The sequence below is a fragment of the Emydura macquarii genome, unplaced genomic scaffold (genome assembly GCF_026122565.2).
Source record: "Emydura macquarii macquarii isolate MOO-44397 ecotype Brisbane River unplaced genomic scaffold, CSIRO-AGI_Emac_v2 contig_1790, whole genome shotgun sequence".
NCBI classification, from domain to species: Eukaryota; Metazoa; Chordata; order Testudines; family Chelidae; genus Emydura; species Emydura macquarii.
Genome location: NW_027131927.1, coordinates 17,654,579 through 17,677,911, shown reverse-complemented (window position 1 = coordinate 17,677,911; position 23,333 = coordinate 17,654,579). Strand labels below are relative to the sequence as shown.

Here is a 23,333-nt window from a genome sequence, read left to right as displayed (position 1 = left end):
ATATAAACATCTTTGAACTCTAATAACATCACCAATTCTTTCTTTGTCTTGCCCTTCCCATTTTTAAGGAGGTGTCACTGGAAAGGTGGTTAGAGGAATGGATTTTACTGATTCTTTGATCTCTACTAAGATAGGTGCAGCTCCATTAAATCAATGAGGTTGTGCTTGTTTATTCCAATAGGGAAGATATATTTTTATAGGCTTAGAATGGTTCCGAATTATAAATTGCCACTTGTTAAACTGAACACTCATTTGGTTAGCACGTTTTATTGGGCTTTCCTTTAAAGAGGCATTGCTGGAGAAGACTTGTAGAGACAGGTATAGTCATCATGACCTGTGGTAAGATAAATGAATCCTTACAGTATTTACGGTAGTCCAGTGAACGCACTTAATGGTGCTGGTTGTCAAAACTTGGATTCCTCTTTAGATAGGTCAAAAGGGCAAAGGATGGAGGATTTTCATAATTATTAAACTTACCAAATTTACACTTTTTCAATTAAAAAAATGGCTATTCCCCTCCCTCCAGATAAATTGATTGTAAAAATAGAGTGAAGTCCTAAGGTCCTTTTTTAGCCTTTACTCAGGCAAAAGTTTTGTGATAAAAAACAGATTAAAAGGAATGTCCACTGAAAAAGGAATAATTAAATTAAATTAAAAACAGATTCTGATCATACAGCAGATAGAAATGATACTGTGTAAGTCCGTGCAGCACTTTGCACAGGTGGGCCCTGGTCCACAACTGGAATTCGTAGGTGCCATAGCAATGCAAAGAATAAATAAATAAATAAATAAACAAACAACAAATATTTTAAGGCTAATATTACATTTCAGAGGAAACATTGAGAACCTGTAATAGATACTCACTATGTTCATAAGGGTGAGGAGGTAGTTTTGAACATGTTCTTTGCCGTGGAATCGGACTACAGAGTCATCCACTCCTAGAAGCACTTCAATGTTGTAGTCATTATCTCCCGCATGCCTGCGTCGTCTCAGTGTTTCATTTAGCTGCTGCTGTATGTTGCTGTGCATGGAATCCAGACCACCTAGGCTGCTCAGAAGAGACCCTACAGAGAAACAATCAGTTTTAAAAAATCTGTGCTTTATAAGCACCCTCTTGTAAATTGGGTGTACACAAGTGTCATTTCTCTGGTTAGAATAAGTCCTGAGAGAAGTGTAATTTCCAGGTAAGGTAGATGTATGCTAGCTTTGATCAAGTTAGAGTGATAAAAACAGATGTGTTACCACTGCGACGCGAGAAGCCGGAAGTGCTAGGTGCCCTGAGTACGATCCTATCCGGTAGCCTAGGTGTGTACTCGGGCTGACAGCCTGTCCCACCACGTGTGCTGCCATGGCTACACTGTTATCATTAGCGCAGCATCTTGATCAGAGCTAGCGTGGGTATGTCTGCAAATGCTGGAAATTACACCTCCAATTCCAGTGTATCCTAAGTCCCAGGGGAGATGAATCTGTGGGCAGGGAGCTGGTGAAGCGGTCAAAGGTACATGATCAATTCATCTCCCATCACCATATTACCTGAGTGTGTGGTGTAAGTGAAAAGAGATTCAGGCCAAACACTTTTTAAAACTCCATAACCTGGAATCATTTTTCTGAAACATAAAAACAATTCACAGCACACATGATGGTGCGGGGGTGGTGTAATGGTTTTGTTGGCACTAGTCTGCAGCGTTTTGCGCAACTCACTTGTGGCTTCCTCACGTGTGAGGAATGTGGTCACGCTGAAAAATAATTAATCATTCCATCATGTATTCCTTTACACACACAAACACACCAGCATGTGAGACTTAGGAGCAGCACTGGATGTCACCTATCCTGAATTTCAGAGCTGTAAAATTAGAGGACAAGGGAAAGAAGGAAGCATTTCTCTCACAGGCTTATTGTTTTCTCTTTATAAACAGCAGTTCTCTGAAACTATCCAGAAGAAGTTTCTGGAAGAGATGGGTAAGTGGGCAGAGTTCAAGTGAGGCAGACAAAAATGCATGATAAATAGAGTCTACCATATGGGCAGAACCACCACGTGGCACAAATTTTCAGAAGCGCTCAGCACCCAGCAGCACCCACTGTGGTAACTGTTTCCACTGCAACAAGCTCTTTGGAAAATCTGATAGAGCAAGAGTAAAAAAAGGCAAGGACTATGAAGACAGTAAGAGCTCAAGACCTTTACACACACTGGCCACACAGTACAATATATAATGACCAATGAATGGGATGTTTCTGAAGTTAAAAAGCATTAACACGCCTATTCTTTGTAGAGATTTTACATTTGCCAAATTCCTTTTTTTTAAGGCACATACTTGTATGTTAGTCTTCTCAAAAAGAACAAAAGCTTCTACTTGATTTCTGAAGGAGGCATTGGTCTGAGCCAAGGTTTACAGAATCCTGTTGATTGAGGTTTTATAGAAGACATATTTTATAGTGTATCAGGCTTGCAGGTGCTTCAGCTAATGTCTGAAATCACCACAAAGCTATTTCTGCTCCCTCTTTATAGTAAAAAGAAACAACAATTGCTTTTAGAAATTTAAGGGATGAACATGTCTTGGCTGACAACACAAAACATCAAGTTTTAGCCATATGGCTCCACCAAAATCAAACCCAGCAGGTCCATGAATAATAAACAGAACTACAGCAACTTATCGGGTATCTCACAATGCAAGTTGTGGGCCAAGTTTTGCAGTTCTTACTCAAAAACAACAGATGCATCTGACGAAGTGGGTTGCAGCCCACGAAAGCTTATGCCTGCAGAAATTAAATTTGTTAGTCTTTAAAGTGCTACAGGACTCTCCTTGTTTTTGCTGTATGCAGACTAACACAGCTACCCCTCTGGAACAGTTCTTACTCAGGGTTAGATTTTTCCTGGCTCTGTGCTCTGGCACATTGTCTCTCCTGCCCCCATCCTTGCACATATGCACTTCAGACAATCAGAGTCCCTATGCTTGGGGGATTGTAGGGAGGGACTGTTTCTTCTGTGAGGCCCCAAGGCCGCTGCTCACCTTGGAGTGGGTGGAGAGAAGGGAAGGGCCGTGTCCCCTCAGCTCTGGTCTGAATGTGCCAGGGGAAGCAGGACAGAGCAGGGTGCACTATCCCAAAAGATGGTACAGCTGGCATGACTGATCTGTGTGCAAAGGAGTGGAGAAATAATTGTGCTTCCCTCCCCAATTAGGCAAACAAGCTGGCCTTTCACATACTATCCAGGCAAGACTTCCAATGAAGTCGATGGGAGTTTTGCCCATGTAAGGACTGTGGGATTCAGGCCATTATTGCTAGATGTGCTGGACAACTATACTGCAATTCATTGTGAGCAGATTCAACTACTGGCTCATTAGCTGGGAATTCTCTCCCTCCTAAGCATCAGAGTGGTTCAAACAACACATAAATAACTCTCCCCACACCAAACAGCAAGATTTCCCCTGAGCTGTTTTCAGAAGCTGTAAACCATCACTGTGGGTGAGAGACCAGACCTGCAAACAGCTTTACAATTCAACCTCAAGTCCTTTCACACTCAAGAATGCGAACACTGTGATAGCACACAAGTGGGAAATTCATACACGAGCTCCAGTTCTAAAAATTGCTTCTGCTGGCAAAGCTGCCAGTGAAACGTCCAAGGGAAATATACTCATAATGTCATCATATCATTACACCGGCTGCATGAATGGAATAGTCTGAATAATCATTTCAGAAAGAAAGAACTTTCTGCTCTGTGCAGCACCTTTGGTTTGGCTGCCACTTCCCTCCTTAAATAGGTGGTTTTGTGGTTAGGAGAAGGAGGTGAATCCCTTTTTTGTGTGTATGTGAGCAGAAGGGTTGCTTTTTTTCTTATATGCAGCTACTTTCTGTACAGTGGATATACAGTATATGCCATTATGTTCCCCATGGAGAATTTTCTTAGTTATGCAACCTCCTATAAAGCAAGAACAAACATCCCCCAGTTTAGAGAGAGATACAAACATCAGCTTTGACAAAAATTGCAAAAGTGACTAGTGATTTTGGGTCCCAACTTGAGATACTTAAAGGGCCTGATTCTAAAGTGTTGAGCCTCCCACCTTCTGAAATTAAACAGGGCACAATGTCTGTCTGTATGTTTCTCTGGGCTTATTTGGTTCTGTCTTGTGAATATATTTTTTTCAATTGTCCCATCTGCTTCATTCCTGTCTCCTGATCATGGCTGAGTGCGAGTCAGCATTTCTTAAATCACAGATCCTAGTTACAGCATTACTGCTCAACACAGGAAAACACCAGAAGGGAAAACAGTAGTCAATACCAAGGCTGAATTTGGCCATTCATCAGCCAATAATGATGTAGTGAGCATTGTGCTCTCTACTACACCCTCACTCACTATCTCTGCGAAGCTTAAGACATGCATCTCCAGCAATGTCCTAACTTTGTAATTTGCCATATATTCTTTAAGAACCTTTGGTAAAACACAAATGGTTTATAGATATTCTCATTTGTTTTCCATTACCAGGAGTTTAATAACTCTGCTGACAAAAAAATGGAAGAAAACTCAGAGCTCCGTGTATTTAAGGAAAAACCTGTGCTTACTATCCTTGTGCACTACATTCCTTGTCAACCTAACAAAAGACTGTTAGGGCAAGTGTCATGGAAGTGTGATGTGTGAGTAGCATGTCAGAGAGAGGGAGTATGTGACTGGATATTCCATTCACTAATTCTGTTTCTTCATGTCACAGGCCATGATTCAGCAAAGCACTTTGCCATGTGCTTAACTCCAGGCATGTTCGGAGAACCACCAAAGTCAGTGCTTCAAACTACTCACATGCTTAAAGTTAGGCATATTTTTAAATGTCTTGCTGATCTGGGGCCATATTTACTGTCATTCACTTCTGGCCCAATTCTTCAAGGCAATGAGCTTCTTCCAGAATCACTGACTACAACAGAGGTTGAAGGCATTCTGCCCCTTGAAGGACCTGGCCCTCTGTGGTCAAAATAGGAGTGGTTCTTTTGAATGAAGTGTAATTGATTTTGCATTCCATTCAGTAGACATTCCATTCACATTGACATTTTCACTACAATAAACAGGAAATATCCAGGCTGCATTTTGAGCATCCTACACAGAAAGACAGAGAAAACTGTCTGTATCCTGACTATTCCACTGCAAAAAGAAATGGACAGATTGTTTACATTTTGGACCATACTGCATATTGGAAATAATGACAAAGCTTTGGGACAGCTATTCTTATTTTGAAGTTAAAATGAAACTTCTGTTTTTCTGCCTTTCCCCTTTACAAAGTTGGGATTTCCAAAAGACCACAGCATGTCGGGTTCCAAGCACTTTGGCCCAGAACGTTCCCTGCAAAACTTGAATAGGTACAGCCAACAGAATATACACACATTCTGAATTTAATTAATGCAAATGCAGACATTTTTCCCTTTTACAGATTATTGGTATTATTGACGATATCTGTTTTCAATAACACTACAGATATTCACACAATGAAAAGGGGCAAATTCAGTTTAGTATTTAATGCCCACAAACATTATTAATGCAAGTTAAGAAGGCCTCTTCAGAAGCCAGAAGGCAGCAGAAAAGAGAAGCTATTGGCATGCTCCTTTCCTCTATGGGCTGAGGTCCAAGAGAAAATGCACGATAGTTATGGCAGGTTGGACCAGGACCCCTCCACATCTTCTTCTTTGGTTTTTGGGGAGGGGAGGATTTAAACTTAGTGGAAACAGTAAGTGCTCCGGTCTAAGAGACATTTGAAGATTTTGGATGTATTCCTCACGAATGGTTGAATGGAAGCTCCTTGATCTCTGGAACTTGGTTATTGCAATATCTTTCATTCAAAAAAATATTATCCCTTAGATTTGAACTAAAGTTTTGCATTTTGCCTGAGGCCTCAGTGTCACAATCATTCACCCAACACACCCACTCCTGGGACAGGTACCTCAACTAACAACAAGTGTATTGAACTGGTTAGACAAGCAGACATCAAAGAAGAGAATGAAAATGTCACCATCTATCTTCAGACTAATTGTTTTCTAACATTTTACTTCTGATCTCATCAATAGCAAATTCCTTTTAAAAAACAAATGAACTTTTGCTAATCAATAAAAGCCTAGAAGTTCTTGTGGCAAACCATACCACATTCACTGAACACTAGGTAACCACGATAAAAATACTGAGCCCAACCCGCATTTATACAAAAACTTCTTTGCACAGCTGTGGCAGAGTGAAGGAGCCTTAAAGTAAGCATAAATGCCAAAGCAATGCAAAGAGACAGGGTGTAAATGCCTATACATGACAATTAGGCCCAGATTATTTTTAAGTATCCTATTACCTCAAAATATGAGTTGTTTTACACCAGCCTTAAAGTAACACTGAACTTTACTATAAAACCTGCTAGACTTCCCCATCAACTTTTCAATGCATCCTTTGAAACTGTGCTGGTAGATTGCACCAACAACCATAGTAAAGTACAGTTGAGGCACATGAATGGGAATAAAGCTGGAGTTTCATGTCCCTGTGATACAGACAGAAGAGAAAACGTATTATAAGCACAATTTTCCCAGTCCTACTTCATTTTTATGTTAGAGAAAAATCATGGTTATAAACTGAAAAACTGACACAATATATACATAATTTCCAAATTTTGTTCTCATTTGTACCACTAAAGTCATGGGGTGAAACTAGTATGTATTTGTTTCTCTGGCAAATGTCTAGCTTAATTAGTTGCTAGTGTCATTAACTGCACTCCACAGAGCATCCATGATGTACAATGCAGCCAAGCTAATGTTGCTGTTGGAACTTTAATGCTTTAGGAAAGGCCGACATAGTGACTTTAGCTATGGACAAACGCAGGGTTTTACATTTAATAGACTTTAAAGAAAGCCATCATAAAAGAGCAGAATGTCACAGAGAAGCCTGGCAGCCCTTGTAAGGTCTATGAAAGGTGATAAATGCAGTGGAACTGGCGGCACTCCACAGCGCAGACAGGAGGAAGGCTGCACGGAACATGCCTCTTTCTAAACACACAGGAGGTTTTGGTAGTGAGACAAGGGAGCTGATTGTGCATCTGAGGCTATGTGGATTTATTAGCTAGGTCCTCCCATCGGACTGTCCTACTGGCACCGAGAGGCTGTAGAGGAGTGTCTGTGGAGCAGCCCTGCTATTGCCCTGCTATTGCTCTGCCATCTGTTGACAGTGGTGATGATCAGCAAATTCAGTTTCAGTCCAGAGCACAGTCCACAGGCTTCAGACTCAGGCTGAAGGAAGGACTTGCCCCTTACAGCACGACAGTCACAGCAACTTTGCCTAGGTGAAACATTCTAAATCAATCAGCTAGAGGTGAAGAGTCTATGTAGAGAAAACCAGGGAACCCACAGAGCAGCTGAATGAAAATTAAGTGCATTTCAAATGCAATGAAGTGATGTGGCTGCCGCCGGAGGATATTTTTCTGACTTACCTGTCCAGGAGACTAGTAAATTTGTGTGCGGATTTGCGGTAGACAGACTAATCCCATGTAACCTCATTCTGGAATTAGCTAATTCATTATCTCCTGCTTTACGGATTCATCTATCAGTCAGGTGCAGCTGTGCTTCCTGAACAAACGGGGCAGACTCAAAGGGCTCCCTGTGCACACACCAGCTTTAAAAATTCCATCTCCCAGTCTCATTTACATAAAGATAGCCCCTATTAGGGAAAGCTAGACCCTGCTCTTTCACCTCTTTCCTATGAAATGGTTCTGTAAGCATTTTGATCATGCTTTTTTTTTTTTGACAGTGGTGTGTGTGCACAAATCCAGTAAAGTAAATGACATTCTGTCTCCTCTGCAACAATTTGGCAGAGGGTAGCAGGAGGAGAAACTTTGCTCCATCCACAGCCCAAAAACTGTCAGAAGCAGAAGAGCAAGAAATCCCATCCCCCGCTCGAATTCACTGAGGTTTCTCTGCTGGAAAAAGACAGCAGGGACTCTGTGGGCTTAGGAAGTGAGAGCTGGAGAACAACCACTCTACCGTATACAGCATCATCTCCTGTCAAACCTGTGGTTGTTGACAGCATTCCAAACTACACCCAGGAACCTGGAACTATGCTGCTGCAGAGTGGAAGGCAGGAGCTTTCCCTTGGGTGTCCAGATTTCTGCAGCATTTCTCTGTCCTATGGATCTAGAGATGTTTGTGTTTAGAGTCATGACCAGTGTCCCCTCCACAGGCCTTTCCTCTTCATATGAGCTGTTGGAAACAATGACAGTTCCAACCCACCCATCAAGCTTATCCTTCCTGTGGGATTTCAGCACGAAGGCATGTTTGGCGCTAAGACTATATCTATTCTATTTCCGTTGGAACATTAATTAAAAATTTGACAAATTCTAGCTCCTTTTCTGTGATCCGATAAAAACCATGGGCCCAACTGACCACTGTGCAACATCAGTGTAACTCCACTGACACAGTGATCGGTCGAGTTCTATGTGCTTAAAAAAACCCCAAACCTTTTCTGTGTTATTCATCTCAGATTAGCAAAACTGTAAAATTTAAAAAATCTAAATTTACATTTGACAACGTATTGAGCCCAGATCTGCAACTCTTCCACAAGCAGCACCTTTGATTTCAATGGCATTTCTTACCTGAGTACGGACTTCTTAAGGGGCTACAAAATACAGATTTATGTCGTTTCTTTGCTCTGTACATTTAATTCAGTAAAATTAAACTAGTCTGTGTTGCTTTTTGGAGCCAGTTTCAGTTTCTTGTTCTCCAAGTATTTCCATATTGTTATACATTTACATCATTCTTTAGACATATATACAGATGTGCTCCTTGACCAAAGACATTACAGTTGTCACAGTTCCTATCATGCTTGCTTCTTAACCTGCAATAAGAGCTCAGTCTCTCTGCTCCATTCTGTTGTATATTTTGAGCTGATTCTCTCCTCCACAACTTTGTGTAGCTCAGAGGGTACCAAGTGGTGGTATCTGGCCTTTAACTAGTCAGCTAAGCATTTATCTGCACTGAGGAGCTCTCAGATAGTGTAAAGCAGCATAACCAATGCTAGTGTCAACTATCCTCCATTCTCATCCTGTCATAAGGGCATCTGGAGGCAGGAGCATGTGTGTCAGGGTGTCACACCTGCACTTCATCTATTTTGAACTGACATGAAGTCCCTTGGAGGTCATAGCTAGCTGGCATAAGTTATAGCAGCCCCATGGATGTTCAAAATTAGCAGGGACTCGGGCAGCTTTAAAGTCAGTCTTAATAAGATCCTCCCCTGAATGCACCCCCATCCCGCTCCCCCACTTCCTCTGTGAGAACTGGATGTTGGCACAGAAGAGAATCTGGGCCATTATTAGTAAGGTCTGATTTATATTTTAAAAATGTAAGAAATAGGCTAGCAAACGATGTGGTATAATTGTAGCAATATTAAGTATTAATTTACTCATTCATACGTTTGCACAGAACCCTGCAGACGTAGGTGCCAATGTACTGAGTGCAGTACAGACACACAGGCAGAAACTGTATGTAAGTACTACGAATTCTTAAGTTCAATACAATGGCTGCTAGGGAATGTGTGACCCAGCCATTTCTATGCGCCCCATATCTTAGCAGTTTCCTCTGTAGTTATGACAGAGGTGAGGGGTCAGTGGTCCAAAGTGGAGGGATGAGAGGGGAAAATGGTTCAAAGGGAACTAATCTGCTGTGGCAGAGAAAGGCCAAAATGTTAGTTTGATTAATGCTCAGTTCCCAAAAGCTGATCACCTTCAGTAAAGAAACCTGTCCCCTTCTCCTTCCACTCATCCCCGCCCCCCCCTCCCCCAGCACTTGCAGAGGTAGAGTCTAACAACAGTTTTAGCATCCAATAATGGAAATTCTACCAGTAGTAGAAATCACTTAGACCCAGCCAGTACTTCTAATGTCTAATATTAATAGCAATTTCCTGCTGGGGCAGTTCATTTTGCTCTTCCCCTTAAGAACAAGTGGAGGAGTTGAAAGATTCTGGGTTTTTGTGGAAAACACAAAACCCTTTAATTTCTGCAAAATCCCCCCAGATTGCATTTTAAGCAAGGGCCCTAAGTACAAGCATGAATAACGTAAATTCACATTATTGCCGTGGAGGGCAAGTGAGCATGAACCGAGGTATGAGGGAAGGAGAAAGGTGGGGTCAGTTTTCTGGCTGCAGAAGACAGTGAGGCTGGAATTCTGTTGTATGGAAAGGGAGATTACTATGTGCCTGTCTGGAAGAAGGTGTGGTTGGAGTGCGACTGAGTAAAGACAGGTATATGATGGAACCTATCCTGATCAAGGAATGTGAGGGCTGAGCTGAGTGCTGGCCTGGACTCCATCACTGAACAGCAATTATGAAAACACCTCACGTGTTGCACTTCTGGCATATTTCCTGCCCAAAGCTGATGGTTGAATAGTAGGCAGCCACAAATATCAGACAGGCTGAAATCGTAGGGTCAGTTGTAAACCCATGTTTTTTCCTGGGCAGCAAATTATAATCCAATCACAAATATAAGAGAATAAAGTATCCATTTGTAATGTTAAAAAAAAATCTGATTAATCCTGACTCTGAAAATACAACTAACTTTTTTGTCATCAGAATCTCAGGATGTCCACAATCTCATTATTTTATAAGAGAAGCAAGGATAATGGAATCTCAGTTTGGAACAGAGATAAATCAGTGATTAGCTAGTAGTTTAATACATAAAATGTTACTGTGGATGGTGTTATTCTGTACAAACTGAGAAATTCCATAATAATAGTTCAAAGAAAAAATCCAGGCCAATTCATGATGTCACTTCTAAAGTTGCACTAAGTAACTGTTGTATTTTTCTACTTGTTACCGTTAAACGATTATGTGTTTCCATGACTGCTTTCTGCCCCTGTTATGGTTCCATGATACACTGGATTTTTTCGATTTTCAGTAACTATGTTATTTGGCATTTCCATCAAAGCTACTCTCCGCTTTCTCTGCAGTCTTAACGCTAGAATGTTTCATGCTGGCTTAGGACCTATCCAAGTAAATTCTTTTTTTGTCAGCAGTCAGAGTGTCTGAGTCTATTATTTGGGAAAGTCGAAAAAGAGAACTTACTGTAGGCAAAAAATTGAGTTGCAAGCTGGTCCTGCAATCAAATGCTAGGAGAAAGGTGGGGGAGAGGGAGAATGACTCACTTAGGAAAGGTAGATGTTGGTGCCAGCGGTTATGATATTACTTCCTGTAGATAATATGTTAACAATTCTTGCAGACACACCAGACACCATCATGTCTTGGGCATTCAGCAAGGTCAATGGCCAACTGTTTTCATCAAGCTGAACAGCGAAGGGACTTAGAGTAACTGCACTTTATTTTTATAAAGTATTCTTATAAAGTAACTGTACTTTATTTTTATAAAGTATTTTTCTGTAGTGTATACTAGATATCTACACAATAGGAGCCATCATGGAAAAGTACTTAAAATACACCATACAGAAAAAAGGCAAGACATTGAACTAGAGTACCTAAAAGAGTCTTTAATCTTTGATTTTCATGATCATCAGTAAATTGGGTTTCTTCCTTTATATAGTGTCTATTGAGACCTGATTTTCAAAGGTGCTCAGCACCCTGTTTCCAGCTGTCTCCAATGGAAGCTGCACTAATGGGAGATGCTCATAACCTTTGAATATCAAGTCAAAATGGGTATAATAAAAGGCAGGAATATGATTTACTGCTGATCATAGAAATCAGATGGAAAAGTTCTTCTAGATCAGCTAGTCTATGGAGTCAGATCAGTTAGCTACAAATCTAGTATCAATATCAATCACACACATTCTATCTACCCCACATTACACCTGTACCTAGTATTTCTATAGAACTTATCTCCGCATTGATTAGAGAAAAAACTGAAAAATTAGCAAGTGAGGTGATTTTAATCATTAAAAAAAACTCAGGAAAAAGTGAGACACTTAACTATTCAGATTTTATCTATGCTAAACAAAGGGTGACCAGATGTCCCAATTTTATAGGGACAGTCCTGATATTTGGGGCTTTCTCTCATATAGATGTCTATTATCCTCCTCCCCCGTCCCGATTTTCACACTTACTCCCTGGTCACCCTAGCTAAACATAGCTAAACATGGAATGGGGTTATAGGCTCGCCAATTGATCTGATCAGAAGATAATGAGGTTCTTGTCCCAGAATCAGGCTCCAGAAGAGTTTTACAGGGACCTCGGGGTGCCCGACGGGAAGGTTAACAGTGATAGCCAAATTTGTATAATTTTATAAGCTTTTATTAAGATAACATAAAACGATTGACAAAGGACTGATTAAAAGAAAATGAACAATCAAATGGATAATGGATAATACAGTCTTATTTTAGAGACTCATGTGACATATATATTTCTACGGTATGCTTTGGATTAATATACTCACACCCTTCCCTGATGACCTAGTTGAGAGAGAGGTCCAGTTCCTCAACTCTTGAGTAGAGGGGTGGAGAGCAATGCTTGAGCACTAAGAGCTATAAGGCTAAGACTAACACTACAAATAATACTAAGTATAAACAAAGAACAAAATCTCAAAATCTGACTAAAAGAAGCTTCAGGAAGGAGTAGCTGACGATTGCCCAATTAACACGATTTGCCCTTTCTTATACCCTGAGCAATAGGCGTCCTCCTTCTAAGTCCAAATTTGGATTATTCACCCCCAAATTATTAGGGTATAGGCTGGCAGGTTCGTGCGTATTAATGACATATCCACATCCTTTCTAGATGGTTTGTTTATCTCACCTTTGTTATTTCTGGCCCTTTTTGTGGGTTCTGTGGTGTATCTGTGAAGTTTACTCAGGGCATAACCTGTGACAGCCCCCCCTGTTTTGATGCCTCCTGACTTATCTAGGGTAAAGATTACAACCATATATGTCTTATCTTTTAACTCATCATTACTTATCTGGGCCAAAGGTCCCAAATATAACTATGCTAACTGCCTTAGCTTTCATACAGAATGTGGCCTGTAAGGTACCTTGCATTACAGCTATAATACTTCAGTATAAATCTATGACTCTATTATAATCAAACAACCATACTTGAATCTATAAGGAAAGATAGATATACATATGCAAGCAAGCAGGCTAGTCCTATAGGCTACAGGTCCATGACAAACATGAAAATTGTAGTGGGTTATGTAGATATAACAAAGATCAACATATGCACTGGAATAAATCTGTGGAATTGCACAGTTTTTTTCTTATGAGGCTTATTTGGACCCTTGAGTCTTAAGAAAGGTAAGGGAAGAAAAAAATAAACATTTGGGCCTTATCCTGATCCCACTGAAGTTTACACTTCCTTTGAACAAACCTCCTATTGACTTCAGTAAAAGCAAAATTTTGATGTTGGTGTCCAACTAGCAGCAATCAGAATTTGCAATAAAAACACCCAACACCCAGTTTGCTGAAGGTGTTACTACAGTATGTTCTGTTTCCTTATTTGTGAATTGCAGTGGAACTTGTGCTTCTAAATCTCTTAGGTGCTTTCAAAAATCTTCTCTAGGAGTTAAGCTTTCTCCTATTATGCCTTCCTGGAGATTTGTATAATACTGCACATTACTGCAGAAGGCCCATTATGCATTTCCAACAGCATCACTCCCTTTGCTGTTGGCTGCTTAATCAAAATGCATGACTTCACTAATAACTGTTAAAGTGTTGATAATGCCATGGTCTCTGTCATAGTTCTTAAATTGTTTCCCCTATCCCACTGTTGTTTCCCCTTGGACACTTGAAACTGAAAGCCAATTCCTTGATGGCTTTTTTATTTTCCTTAATGGCATATGTTTACATGTTTGTTGCTGTTTTTCATTACTCAATTGATGCCATCAGGGTGTGGGGTTGGGTTTATTTGTTTGTTTTATAAACAAAGAGAAAGCTCTTGTTTTGAAGCTCCAATCACCAAAGGAAGGGCTACCAAAGAAGGAAGTGTGAAGACATCATGACATCTTACTACATCCAAAAGGCATTAAAGTGCAAGTCCAGAACCAAAGGAGCACCACCAGGGGGCTCCACATGATGTTACCACACACAAATCCTATCTATAAGCCAGAGTTTGTTTAATACTTAAACAATATCGAGATTTTTTTAATTCATAGAAATATATTGGTTATGTCCAGTTCTTTTCTCTGTAGAAGGAGATAGAACTATTGCCTGAGTACAAAGTAGCTGATACAGAGGAAGGTGCACTCTCTTTCCTCCCCCAATGAATGCCACAGACAGTTTCCCACTGTAGGCATGGGGGAAAACCAAGCTGTCAAGAGGGTGCCAGATACGACTGCACTGCCTGTGCTTTTTAAAGCCTTGTCCAAAGCCCCATGAAGTCAGTGGAAGGACTGCTAGATAAGAGATGGCTAGAGAAAAAAGAACTAGATATACTCATGGAGGATAGGTCCATCAAGGGCTATTTGCCAGGATAGGCAGGGATGGCTGTTTGCCAGAGGCTGGAAATGGCTGATGGGATTGATCGCTTGATGATTAAGCACCTGGCATCGGCCACTGCTCGAAGACGGGATATTGAGCTAGACCCAATATGGCCGTTCTTATGTTCTTATGCTATTGACTTCAATGGACTTTGGATCGTACCCGAAAGGTGGGATTTTCAAAAGTGCCTAGATGGCTTTTAGTAGGAGCAGGCCACCCAACTCATTGTGGTGCTTATGAAAATTCCACCCTAAATAAATATGTATTTCTTTCCATTATGCAAAACATTAAAAATTGCTAGAAGCCTTAGCATCCCAGGAAGGCAGAAGAAATCATGGAGATTTCAGAGTTTCCTACTTTCCAGTTTTTTTGCTGTATCTTACATAGGCACTCTCGGCACCCCATAAATTGTGGGGATTTGTTATTGTTTTAAAAAGGCTTTTTTTTTTTAAAACATTTTTTTTCCACCAGGCTTTCGTCTGAGTGGCACCCACAATATTTCAGAGGCACAGAGAGGCCAAACCCAAGCTAACACTGAAACTGAAAATGTTGTGGGGCCACATCTAAAAAACAAAAACAAAAACAAAAACTTTTCTTAGCCAAGTTTTTGCATAAGAACTCAAGTTTGTGTGCTCAAATTGCATTTTAGCCCATAAACCGTGCTGTTAAGACAAATGAACTGCAGGTTTTATGTAGGAAAATGCAGATTGTGTACAAAAATCTGTTACTTCACAGGCACAACTTCCTCAAGGAAAACACAGTGTACAAAACTATGACTTGCCATTAAAAGACTAGGTGGAAGACCCTTTGAAAATTTAGCCCTGGATGTTTAGCCTTGTAATACCTCCTGTGTTTTTCATTCATTTCAATTTAAATTACATTAATCACAATATTAAAATCAAACAGCAGGAAATATCATGCAGTCCTTGCTCAAAAGACTATATTGGGAGTCTTGCCTGAGTAAGGAGTGTAGAATTTGGCCCAGTATTTTTTTTGAATAACAGTTGTGATGTGAACAACAGTTCTGACTGAAACATCCTAATTTGTCCCACAATGTGGACTGAAGCTTTTAAAAGCTAATCAAAGTGTTCCCTTTTTCCATGGCTTTTATTAAAAGAATGACACAGATATTATTAAAGGGATGGGTGGAGGTAGGTCAAATGTTGTGCCTATCAACACTGATAGAACCCTTTGTAGTAGAATGAATATATATGTATATATTAAGGAGAAGTATTAAAACTGTTTGCCTGTGTCCTTTGAACACACAGTGCAGTATGTGGCAGAGAGCAGTTTAAGGTTAAATGATATTTTGTAAACCTCAAAATAAAATACATTCACATCTATCTCATAAAAAAATGTGAACTTATTTGAATGCCAAAAATGAACTGAGCCAAAAGGTACTGTAAGTGTGTTTACAGAAAGGAACCTTCACTCAAGAGCAGCCAAAAAAAAAAAAGAAAAAGAAAAAAAAAGAAGCAGCTTGTCACATAGAACAAACATGGAAATAGTTCAAAAAAATATTTAAAACCTAAACAAACATAGGTATCATTTTACAGTCTAAATAACGCAGTGTTTAAAATATTAACTGAAGACATTTTGCATTTAAAATCGTTGGTAAAAAAGATACAGTACCAAAAAAGTGGACGAATCAAGAAAAATCAAAGCGTTTCCACAGTGTAGATATTCATTCTGACACATACTGTAAAATAGCATGACACTTAGTAGGAAGTCTTACTGAAAACACGTAGGATGAACCAAGGAGGATGTAGCAACTGTGCCTCTGAAATGCTTATTGATGTTGATTCACAACTTGAAAGGTTATTATTTTAACATAAAGTTGTGGCTGTTTTCCCTTTTATTAAAAAACAGAAAAGAAAACAGAAAGAACACATCACATGCCTTCCTGTGTGGGATTGGTTAATCAGTCTCTCTCTGGGCCTCACTTCCTCATCTCTAAAACAGGGATAATAATCCTTCCTTTTTCTTTGTCTGTCCTTTGTCCAGCTCTTTGTCTATCTTGTCCACGGAAACTGAAAGCTCTTCAGTGAAGAGTCTTGTAGCTTACTATACACGTATGGAACCTAGAACAACAGAGCTCCAAAATTCAGACTCTAGTAATAATACACATGTAGCAGTTCAATTATGATACTAGAGGTAATGAGATTCGACAATATGAGAGATATTATGGTTAGTGGGTGCATGTGTTGCACATACGCTAAAGGAGGAGTCAACAAGGGGATAGAAGGAGCCATCAGTTATTATGTCTATTGTTATAAGAGTTGATAGATGGGAGGTGGAGTCACTTGGGTCTTGTCACAAACATGAGGCAAGGAAAAGTTAGTAGGTCTGTGTGACACAGAGAACACAGCTCTGTACTTATTTTATGCCTGCAGAAGATGTAAGGGGTAATGGGCTTACTGAGATGGTGGAGAAAGGAGAACAGCAGACCTGAGTAGTAAGGTTCAAGCTCACATTTATTAGTCTAATCTTTTCAAACTTAGAGACTACAGAAAGGGAACAGACAAAAACAGAGTTTACAGTACAGTTTAGTTTCCTTTATCATTTACATAAAGGAATGATCACTCATTAGATCAAAGATGACGGGTCTGATATGGGAGCTGTTACAAGATCTGGGATAACACAAAAGGTAAGAAGACCGTGTGGAAAACGTGTTGGGCGAATTCCAGAATAAAGAAGGAAGAGAACAGTGGAAGTGAGCAATCCCCTCCCAGTATATAGCAGGAGTACATGGATTTGCTAGACAGAGTTTGTTAGGTAGGTCTGACTGCATCTAGTCTGAGAAATAAAAAGGATATCTGACAGGCCTGGATACACAACTCCATTTTGGCAGTATAATAAGCATGGATTGGGAATTCAGGGGAAAGAGGAATTTTCCTGAAGATACACTGTATGATCCTGGAGTTATCTTTCATCTTATCTGGAAGAATTGTTAGTTAATCACTGCTTGGAACCTTAGCTTTGTTTTTCGCTGTGGTTCTGTAGACCTGGTGCAATTGTCAGAGTTCAGAACTCACTTTTACACATAATTAAAAGAGGGTTTTAAGTGCTGTTTGTAGAAGTAAAAGACCAGAGTGCTAATCCAATGGGCCATCTAGCCACAAATATTATGTTACTTTACAACAGTGAGGGTTTACTCTGAAAAGTGACTACAACATGTGAAAATGGACCCTTCTTCCCTAAGAGATGTGCTCCCTGGGCATATTCAGAATCACCATTGCAGACTTTAGCGACTAATAAGGTTTTACTATTTTATACTCCCTGACAGCTCTGCAGAGCCAATACAGCTCAGAAAAAACAAGAAGGATACTATTTTTTCTATACTATCAGCAGAATTGTTTGCTAATGTTCATTATATAGCCATTTGGTTACCACTGTGCAAACCCAATGAATGCACTATTGCCACAGGCACAACTGAAGACATAATTTGGCATAAGAACCTTTATTGCTAGTAATGATGTGTGAAAAGGAAAGACCCCAGCTTGACTTTCAGATCTCATATTGAATTTGCAGGCCTGGTAGTTAGAAAAAAAACTTGTGAACTTAATATATTTTATCATGAAATAAATGAGAACCCTTTAAAGCCACTGTCACAGAGTAGCTTTTCAGAACAGAACTGCATTTTCAATTCTTCAACAGCAGCAATTTTGGTCATTTAGGATGAATCTCTTTGGCATCAAGTGTAATTTTCATAGAAAAAATCTCAGGAATTACTCAAGCAACTAGTGTGCTTAAGTTAGCAAATTTATTCAGACCTGTTCCAGGTCAGGTACCCACTTGGGCCAAAATTATCCAACGTGGATGGCCAAAGTTATGTCCCATAATCTATATTTATACCCTAAATAGCTACGTGTTTTTTTTCCAAAGGTATAGATCACCCACAGCTCCCATTGGTGAGTTCAGCACCTCTGAAAAATCAGTGCAGTTATTATGATGCTTAAAAATGGACTCAGGGGCTTAACTTTAATCAGCCATGATTGATAAGTTCAGCCTTGGTGTTTGTGGTTAAATTTTGTATATTCCTTTCCCTTCCTATATACAGCCTGGCAATACAGGAAGCCAAAGAAAAACTTTACCCACAACCAGAATTCTGACTATTACCGTGTGTGTGTATATATTTATCTATAATGTAGCAATATCCATGTCCTATAGCAATTCCCTAGATAGTGTTTGAAAGATTGTTGGAAGTGTGAATGCCATAGGGAACAGCAGTAGATAAATGAATGCTAAAATAGAAAGCTTCATATAAGATTTGTTGTGGGAATATTATGAGGCACAATATCACTGTAAATAAGTGGATATAAAAGTCACTAAATAAAGCTGCAACCTTTACCTTCCAAACACAGCGTGGGTCTGGTTAATGTAGACTTAGCAGGAGGAGTATGTGTGGGACATGCCAATGTTAAAGACAGGAGTTGTTTTTAGAAAAGAATGAAGTAAAGAGTATGTGCCAGATCTATGCCAAAGAATGCCTATGAGATCATTTCTCAAAAGGCCTTCCTTCCATATTCCTGACATGATATAAACTGGTTTGTTATTCATGCCTGCTGGAAACTGTACATTTTATAGCTCTAAGTAAAATCAGCTGCCACCACAGCCAACCTGAAATCAGAAATACAACAAAGATTCATATAAGGTGCTTTTCAGGCGCCCGCTCTCTCTCTCTCTCTCTCTCTCTCTCTCTCACACACACACACACACACACACACACACACACACACACACACACACACACACACACACACACACACACACACACACACACACACACACCGATGTTTACTTAATGGCAATCAAAAGCCTGATGAATGAGCAGTGGGGTTTAACAATTTTGTTTGGTAGTATGTCCTCATACAGACCTCTCCTCTGACAGACAGGTGGAGACTCCAAAATCACAAGAGCAAACTCTTCTGAGCCAAGAGTGCAGAATAAAGGGGAAATAATAGACAGTCAAAGTGAAACTGTCCATTTCCTGACTAACAGAAAACACACATCAAGTGCCTGTGCAACCAAATTGCACTCCGACTAAAAGACGGCACCTGCTGATAACAAATGAATCTCCCTATCTACAGTCCTCACAGCCCCCCATAAAAAAGCAACTCCTCAGGCACATACAGGAATTGTTCCACAAAGAACAGCTCTGTCCTCCTGCTTTCAGACACGAAGCTCCCCTACCAACGGGCAGCTTTGCCCACAGAGACATCCATCACAACTGTGCTCTTTTGGCTTATTGGCAAGCTCCTCTTGGTCTCATCCATCGGAAGAGAGACTTTCCCCCATGTCAGGAGGTTGAGCTCTCTTTTGAACTGCATGAATTTAAATGTAAGAGAAAGAAGCCATAAATAAGATAAGGAATACTGTTGCTTTTCATTTATTTTACAAGAAGACTCTTTTCTGGAATAGGTGAAAGAACACCAAGATTGAAAGCAGCACACAGCATCACGTTGTGACTGACAGTAACATTGACTTTGCTGTGATAGAACATAGCCAGCAAGAACCAGAATGTGTCACTTGGGTAGCGAGATATTACTTAGAAGAAGCTTGGAGATGACATGATTGACTTGCAGTGGTGACATTAACACTGTGAACACAGAAGGTAAGCAAGAGGGGGCTGAATACAAGAACCTATCTTTGATTACTGCCATCAATTCCTGTTCTAAGCTTTTTCTAAGCTTTGGGGTATTGTTAATCTGTTGATTAGATTATTTTAATGACACTGAACAATAAATGTAATGACTTTATCAATTTAATGCAATGAATGGGATTTATTCCCTTTAGTAACTAGTAAATTGGAGCACTCCTAGTTTATGCAGCAAAGGACTTCATTAACAGCTGGCCAGATCCAGATTGCTACAATTTATGTGCACAAAATAAAATTACTTACATTTTCTTTGTACTTTTCAAGTCATGGAACTATGCAACATTTACCACATTGTGCTGTGGAATCTTATCAGAGAAATTCACACAAAGCCGAACACTGGATTTGTTACTCATATAGACATCAAGTACTGAATTCTTTGAGGCACTGTCTGCAAGTTCTACATGTCCTACTATTCTCTCAGCAGGTTACACACTAATATACTACAGATGAGAATGGCAGTTAGGAACATTGACTGTAGAGGCTCACAGGTTGAGGTTGGCTATGCATAAAGAAAACTTTTTTTTTTAAATGTAGGCAATACTATAACTTTATCATTTAGAAGTTAATAATTACAGTGATGTTACACATCGCTCAACTTCCAGTAATAAGCAAAATGGTTGCATGCACTCACTCCGCATGCAAAACAAGCTGCTGATGGTACCAGACATCTCTGTTTGTACAGCACCTAGCCCCGAGCTTGGTTGGCAATCCCAGGTGGAGCTATAATACAAGTTGAAAAATAACAATAAAATCCCACGTGATGCACACAGCTCAGGGGAGTGCATGTCTAAAAGTACATCTGCGTGCACAATTATCTGATTTATACAAGTGACTTTTTGTGGGCCTTGATCTCTAGTAATTTGTAACAAGTTCTGTGTTGGAATGTGTGTGGGATGCTCTAATAAATTTTCACAGTACAAAGTGGTCAACTCCTAATACAAAAGTGTTTGAATAGTCAAAGTGTCAGGTAGAGTGCCTGACTAGAGGCACTTCTGGGAATTGTGAGGAGACATCGTTAACAATGATGGTAGTTCTCATGGCTTCATGCATCACTGAAGCTATTCAAAGATTTAATTTTTTGTTTAAAAAGATTATATTTGAACAAAGACATGAGAGTGTTTGGATTTGCATTTTTTAATAATTCAGGGGGTTTCAGAAAAGGACAGTGCATCTCATAACGTGGGCTCCCTTTAAGATGGGATGCCACACTTTTAAGATGTAGGTGCTCTACATATATAATTCTGAAGTGTTTGCTCTTTTGGATGCTCTCTGTTTTTTCACTCCTATCGTCAAATACCCAAGGCCGGGACTCAAACTGGTCACTCAAAATCTCACGCACAGAACATCAGTCTCACGTTTGAAAGCTTGGCTTCATGACAATAATTTTGTTTTCAACAATGTGCAAACAGCATCACAGGCCAGTACAAATAATTGTTCCATAACCCTAAAGTCACTCTGAAAAGTAACTCTGTAAAAAGAGCGTCCAGGGGTTCCATGTTTATTGTGTCTCAGTGATTCCAGATCAAAAAACTGTAAGTTACGTTTGTTTTTTATTATTATTTTTTCTTACTGTCAGGCTTTCAATCTCAGCCAGGGTTCTAAAAGTCAAGCTGAATTCTCTTCTTCTAATTCATTAATGGGGAATTGTAAGATTTTTTGATCCAAATTACGACCTCCATTACAGCTTCACTGGAATTTCACAGGCAATTGATTTGGCAATGGGGAAACAATTCTGTTGGGGAAAGATAAGAATGGATTGACCTTACACTCAACAAAGGGATTTAGACTACAGTGGATAAGATGACAGACTACTACTACTAACTGTTGCTATCATAGCAGTGACCAAGACAAAGCAGAGTAGAGTTGTTAGATTCATTTTGTAACATAATTTTAAAATGGCTTCAATTATTGTTTGGAGAAGCTACTCTTATGTACCCTGTACAATTTCTGTAAGCTGTTAAAAATGCAGATAAACATGACCTCAAACATCTTAAAAGAAAGATTTGCACAACCAGTTTGCTATTTACCTTAAATTGGCTGGAAGACTTGCTATTCCTCTCTTGAACTGATCTGGGCTACGAAGAGCTCAACTTATGTAAAGTTATATTACAAATGGATGCCTCCACTATTATCGGATTCAGCACTCTGATAGAGTATCTTTCATGGTCACTAAAGCAGATTTGTTTGTTTTAAAGCACCTGTTTCCTGCCAGCTGATGGGTTTCTCAGTTCAGTCCAAGTTGGTATCTTTCACTTAGTAATTTTCGTGTATTAAACTTCTGTTTGCTAGCTGGTTTATTTTAAGGAAAGTATTGCCAAGGGTCCTTACACTACACAAGTTGTTTCCATTTCCTCAAAAAGAGCACTTCTTCCACTAGCTGTGGCCCATAGAGAATTCCTGAAGCAGATTAAGTGTAGCATGTCTGAAGCAGTGACAGTTGGCTATTTTCCATTCTGTTTAAAACTGATTACCTCCAACAAGTCAAAAAGCTTTGATTATGCTCTTTTCTTAGTGTCACACGAGATCAAACTCTCCACACCTTTCGCCTAGATGCCTATACATAGCTGCACATTCTGTGCACTTGGAAAAGACAGTGATGAACAGACAATCAGTTACCTGATGAGTCCTCTTTTAGGCTCACTATTAGTCTCCAAGTTCCTGAGCTACTTGAGTTTCTGGGCCTCAAATGGTTGTATTCTCAGATATGGCAGAAAGCAGTGAAGAGAGCCAGCAATACAAGAAAATTCCCTACCAGACATTAACTGAAATGGCTACGCAGCACTGAGAAGTGGCTAGCTCTAGGTGGCAAGAGGAAGGGGAAGCTAAAGTTAGAAAAATAAGACTTTGTTAATCTTAAACTACCAAAGTGTGTAAAAAAAAAAAATCTTGGTCTCGATGTTCCTGATATTTTTTCCTTATGCATCATTTTCTCCCATTAATGTGGTTCTTCCACCCTCTCTGATTTGCTGCATTCTTTATATGTCTTTAGTTACTTGCTTTGCTCAAATGAGGTGACTGATATGTTTAGGTACAGTAGCTTCAAGTGCTGTGAAAGGAGTTTGTTTCTGACCATGTGGAACCCATTACTACAATATCAAATGTTTAACAGTAGTGTGGAATTGAGGACTGTCTTCATCTGGGCTGCTAACCACAGTGATTATCTTTACTAAGAGGCTCACTGTCTACTGTCAATAGCAATTACTTCCTAATCTTCTCTTTATCTGCCCTAAGCCTGTAAGAGGCTGCAAAGCCAACTAAATTGTCCAGA

The 23,333-nt window shown here is 39.7% G+C and overlaps 1 protein-coding gene across 2 annotated transcripts in view; it reads right to left on the bottom strand.

Annotated features, from left to right (window-relative positions):
* Positions 1-23,333, bottom strand: part of ADAMTS3 (ADAM metallopeptidase with thrombospondin type 1 motif 3) — a 227,055-nt gene that overhangs the window by 60,286 nt on the left and 143,436 nt on the right. For both annotated transcript variants that reach the window (XM_067557008.1, XM_067557009.1), the window contains one exon: positions 865-1,064. In XM_067557008.1, coding sequence (XP_067413109.1) covers positions 865-1,064 — 200 coding nt within the window. The remainder of the gene's footprint in view (positions 1-864; positions 1,065-23,333) is intronic.